General features: G+C 35.0%; 1 protein-coding gene across 2 annotated transcripts in view; it reads right to left on the bottom strand.

Annotated features, from left to right (window-relative positions):
- Positions 1 to 290: 290 nt before the first annotated feature.
- The window catches only part of LOC131068490 (adenine phosphoribosyltransferase 3), a 95,633-nt gene continuing 89,923 nt past the window's right edge, over positions 291 to 6,000 (bottom strand). For both annotated transcript variants that reach the window (XM_058003678.2, XM_058003677.2), the window contains exon 6: positions 291 to 715. In XM_058003678.2, the coding sequence (XP_057859661.1) occupies positions 662 to 715 (54 nt within the window). In that variant the 3' untranslated portion in view covers positions 291 to 661. The remainder of the gene's footprint in view (positions 716 to 6,000) is intronic.

Here is a 6,000-nt window from a genome sequence, read left to right as displayed (position 1 = left end):
GTCCCTATCACTCTTCTATTCTTCAAAATACTTGCAGTAGAAATAGGACATGAAAGATTATGCAAAGTTCAAATCATTGTGACAGCAAGTGGAAAAGAAGCGAAAGAAAATTATTATATACACTCTATCTTGTCTGCACAATGATTGAAACTTCCCAATAGATTTTCCAATGTAAACAGAAGGCAAACTGATTATATTGGGGTTCCATATAGTTCAACTAAATAACTTCCCACGTCTTAGACATGTATAGAACATTTAGAGAAGTTAGGCCTTCGAGAATGGACACATGATGTCAAAATGTTTCATTATCTATTACTGTTTTCAGTAAGAATTGTAAATAAGGTCAAAGCCAGTCACATTCATGACCATATATAAGGGTTTCTGGAAAAGTGAAGAATCTTCTCGGAACAACTAAAATTTTGTAACCCACGATTACTAAGAAAAATCTTTGCTTAAAAACAAATTAACAAAATTTTATCCCATAAAAAAATCTCTGCTGTTAAGAACCCACATCTATCTCTACAAAATGCAACTTGATGAAATTGGTTCTTTTAATATACAACAGACTGACTAAGATATTGCTCACCACAACTCATGGGGCGGAAAAAATATTTTGAATACATAAGTTTTCAACAAACTTCACATTGATGCATAACTGCAATTAACGAGATTCAACGAGAATATATAAAGGTTTTCCATCCAACCTTTCCCGACTCTGCAGAAATAAAATTCGCATTAGAAAATAGTACAAAAACAATGAAGGAATATTTGTGCTCCTTTAAACAAGCTAATCTGACAAACATACTAGAGTTGAGAACATAAAGACTTCACATATATAGACGGTAATATGGAAGAGTAATATTAAGAACTGTTATGCCCCAACAATTTTTTTGTTTTAGTTCAGAGAACAAAATTTCATGCACTTCAAGTCAGATCTTTCACATATTAAAAATGAGCATAGATATTTAAATTGAAGTCTTTCAGGTTCAAATCTCATATATGTTACCAGAACCATGGGTGCTAATGTCAGTGCAGCAGGATCCCTAAAAAATGGATAAAGGGACTCAGCAGAATAATTTCTGTAGGCCAGCAGCATTGCCTGCTAAAAATAGCATTTATTTTATTTTTTCTTCTATGTTATTTGGGTTCGTAGTTGAAAGAGATACAATTCTCCTGTAAGAAGATGTTTCCTTATCTGCTTTTAACAGCCAGCAATATTTCTGTACATCCATAACATTCCCAGCAAATCACACAATATTTTTGAAATATTTTTAAGTACTCTCATTTATACTATATATTGCCCAGCCACAAACCCAGCTTAAATCACTCAGATAACATGGAATCCCACTAATTACACAAGTGGAACTTGAAATTTAAATCAATCAGATAACATAGAATCCCACTGATCACACAAGTGAATCTTTAAGGGTCCAGATTATTGAATAATGGGTTTCTTGTGGCCAAAGAGCTAGACTTCAAAGTAATCGAGCCACATGGACTAAATAGTTTCATCCCTACTTTCAAATTTATATTACCTGTGGTCCAGAGAGTCAAAAAAAAAAACACTTTCTGGAATACTAAATCCTATCCTGGGAGGAAAGTTCCAGGTTTGTTCTAAGATTTTAGTTCCCACTTGTATACTAATCTTGCTAGCTCCTTCTGAGGCTGCCTATCTCAGGCTTGAACATCTGGTTTGCGATTTCCTTTAAGCCACCTCTGGAGCACCAAGGATTTTCACAGAGTGACTGACTTTCAGCTGTGGAAAGAAGAAACAAATAAACAATTTTATTTTTTAGCATGCTACTATCGATTGCCATTTTTTCAATGGCTAACAAAGTACTGGTGATTCCAAATGTCATGCTAAAGATTTAACTTTTCAAGTGCAGACCAAGAAATTGAGGCTGGAAATGGAGCACTTATAAGTTCTCCTTGGCAATTGGGCAAATGCCCCATGTGTTGTTAGCCAGTCTCATCCTTTTAAGGCATGTCAACAGGGAGAGACAAAGAAATTATTCTAGCAGACAAGGTTCCTTGTCATGTTCCGGGTAGCTTTCTCTTCAACATAATGACAATGGAGTTGGTGGTGCTGCAGACATTGATCACACAAGACCCAATTGATGGGCAGTGCTCCCTCAGAATAAGTTTCCTAGGTTGCCCCCCTAGGAATTTTGCTAGTTAGGCATACAAAAATGAAAAATCATAATCCAAATATTACATTTTGGGCAGTTGGAAGTCCTTCAGGAGTCCTTGATATGGCAGATCCCACCAGAGGCAGCTGAGATGACAAACCGAATGAACCTATGCCACCTCCACCTGGTGGTCGTTTAGTGGCCCTTGTTGTCTAAAATTGTTTCTTTACTTGCTAATCATGCCTGTTAATTATAGTTTTCTTGGAAAATGCTAAAACTTTCATGGGAAGATTTGTAGAAGATATGCTTTCATAACCTCTTCTAATGAAGTTTTTATGTTGAGAGAAACATTCCAATACATTTTGCAGCCTTTTCGCATCAGAGGCACAATTCATTGGCTTAGTGCCAAGGGCTGAGGGATATCCATTCCACCAAATTCGCCTGGGACTCAAACCCAGCCTAATCCCTTGTGATAAAATGCCTTTGCACTTGGTAAGAACTGATCACTAATGGTCTCTTTGTAAGCCAAGCAATTTCATCAAAAGACCAACAGCCAATTGATTATTCTAATGATTTTGATTAAAATTACAGTTCGATGTGATTTTCCTTTCCTTTGGCGTGTGAGATCCCCTTCCACCTGCTTTTTTTGTTGGATTAGCAATGTACTTTAAATTTTTATTTATAATTAATAGAATGTGCTATTCAATGAAAAACTATATTGATCCTCAAAAACTTTGAATGATTGAACTTTTCCTTATTGGTAAATAACCAACCCTCATAATCATACTGGAAACCAAAAAAGGTTAAAGTTTGTTATGAACCTATACAGAAATCTGGAAAAAGAAATATGATAAAATCCCACAACACAATATCTGTAACTGATGTGAGAAAAATAAAAATGCTATGGACTGATTACCTGCATCGGTGAGTTAATGACACTGTAATAACGGTTATTTTCTCTATAACAGAATTGTGGTAGCAGAAACATATTTTGGTTATAATAGCAATAGATTAAGCAATAACAGTGGTGTGATTCAAATATGAAATAATAATCCATCAACATAACCAAGTGATTTTATCTCTAAAACCAACAACATAATCACCAGACATAATTATTTAGTTGGGAACTCAGAAATAGAAACATTCTCAGGGTGAAGATAGCCAAGTGATGTGTGGTCTTTCTTGGCCACAAGATCTCACTTTAATGCCTAGGAGCCCATCTATACCTAATGACATATATTTTCCTTCCGTTAAACAAGAGACAATACATTACCTTAGCCCTAAATTTCTTTGCCCTAGAGGCCAATTTTGCCAAAAGTTCAATAGTAAATACAAAGGTTCCAAGATGAATCATTTCTTCAAGTGAAGCACCCGTTGCTATTTCAAACAAACTGCATAGTCTGGTAGTTTCTTAGTATTACCAAAGTAGCAAAGCCTTATCACATGAACCAATGAGCACATTTGGTATCAAGACATGTGCTGCTAAAATTGTAACCACGCTTACAATATTTTCAGTGAGTGTACAATTTGTCAATACAATTGAACCAATGGAAAAATCATTACTTATAAATGTGTCAATATCTCTCTTTGAGGAAGGGCATCTATTCTTTTGAAAAATTTAGGTTTGTACCATCCCTCTCAACAATATTGTACTCTCAAAACCCCTATGCCTTGGGTTCCATCTTTGTTTTACCTACAAGTGCTACTATGCTTGTGACCAGAAATTGATGTCAACATGAGGCATATATGCTACTAATATGGATCTCACTAACTACCTATGATGTATTTTGAGTGCCTTGTCCCTTATTAACTCCTCACACGTCCCATAAAGGGACAATCCACAATGCCGGAACTTTTGAGAGAAGTTGCAGCATAACTTATAACTAACTTGGACTTGAAGTGGGTATAACGGCTAGTTTCCTTGATTTTTGGATATTTGGCTCACCAGCAAAGCTTTTGGAGCACACTTGGTGATCGTATTTTAGTGTTGTACCTTGCAATATTGCAAACTTCTCTTAGCTATTATTTGATCTAGAATATTCCACTCGATTCACCAATAGGATTAGATTGAGGAGCTAATAGTAATCCATTTAGAGTTACATAAACCTTCCAAAATCACACTACTACTGCACACTTGTTAGTTGCTTCAATGGTCCTACTTTGTAGGATTCATCTCCTTTATTTTCATCCTTGCATCATAAACGATATAAGATCATTGATAATGTCATCTCAAGTTATCTTTGCATTAAATTCATATTGTATTTGATCACATGAGAGTGATGTTGTGAAAGTTGCATCCTTGATTCAATCCAATGTGTTAGCAACGGACAAGACGCTTAAATAGTTAAAATGTGTTATGAATAGAAGCACAAACAAGTGTAACAGAGTGCAAACATCAATTCAAGTATTATATGATGAGAAAATCAATGAACAATAAGACACCATGTAAGAACTTTAAAACACAATTTTGTATTGTGCAAAATTGTACATAATTAGAGAGATTGGATATATGGCACAAATGTCTATCATCTATTCCATTTTGTCATTTCTCAAAGAATAGCATACATTAATATATAGGAATTGGAAACGAGGGGACATCATGGTGGTTCCAAGAAATGTAATTGATATTCTCCTATTAGATTGTATCCATTATTTTGTCATTTTTTGGAAATGACACAAAACAATTGTACAAAGCAAGGGTACCACAATTGGTGTTGTGCAACAGAAAAAAGAAGCTAAGTTTCTTGGTATTACCAAGTGTTTTAGAAAGGACCTGAAGCTAGCGGAAGATGGCATTTTGGCAACATATCCATTTGATCAAAGTGTTAGATACTTCAAGAATAGTAGCCCCTCCTAGAGAAGAAAGCATCCCAATGGACTATTGGAATCTTGAGAACCATTTTCCTTGGAAAGGAACTTGACCTACTTTGATGGTCTGGTTCAAAAGAATCTCTTAACTTCTAATGTGTTTGACCTTGGTGTGAACAACTTCATTGGTTTTTGCTAGAATGCTACAAACAGTATTAATCACTACTAGTTAAAGTGAGCCACGTGATACAAGAGTTCATCCTACAGATAGCAATATACAATACTATATGAAAAATGAATCCAATTTGTAAAAGATTTGGCCAAGCATAAGTCTTGTGTCTAGATGTGTCATGTCCATTGAAAGAGTTTGGACCAAAGGTCAGCTCAAACATATCTTGTACTCTATTGGCATTTCCCTTCAAAATTGATGATCAAGTGGAATTGATAAATATATGATCACTTTTGATGTCACTCATATTACAACTTGTTTTATGTTTACTGGAACTATAATAATTCATTATAATATTATTTTCTTCCCCAATATGCAGTGTTTCCAACATTACATGCCTTGTAAATGCCTTAAAAGTCTTGGCCATATACAAGCTGCTTTCTCATAGATGCAATGAATTCCTCCATGCAGTAAGCAACTGGGTGACCAAATTGAGTGAGGATTGCTCTAAGAACATACTTGGGTGGATGAACTTAGTTCTCATATAGCTTTTGATGGTCAACTAAGGTAAACATTGACATGGAACAAAGTTCATACTTGAATTAGTCAAATGTCTTTTGTGGTGTGAAAAATTATGCAAGACTTGCTTTGGTAACACCTTTGCTAAAAAAAAAATCAATTGCAAAATGATGTGAGAAGAACTAAGAACAAACTTCTTTAGAATGTTGCCAAACCTAAAAACCACAAAATAAGAGTCTTAGGTATAGGTCATTCTTGAATGACACAAATCTTGGATGGTTATGCATTTAATCCAAGTTAGTCAATGATATACCTAAGGTATTGTATTTTCTTGTATGGCAAAAGAACAATTTCAATGGAGTTCACCTTGTGTTG

This window comes from Cryptomeria japonica, chromosome 3, assembly GCF_030272615.1.
Source record: "Cryptomeria japonica chromosome 3, Sugi_1.0, whole genome shotgun sequence".
Lineage (NCBI taxonomy): Eukaryota > Viridiplantae > Streptophyta > Pinopsida > Cupressales > Cupressaceae > Cryptomeria > Cryptomeria japonica.
Note: the sequence above shows the minus strand (reverse complement) of the source record. Positions and strands in the feature narration are given on the sequence as shown.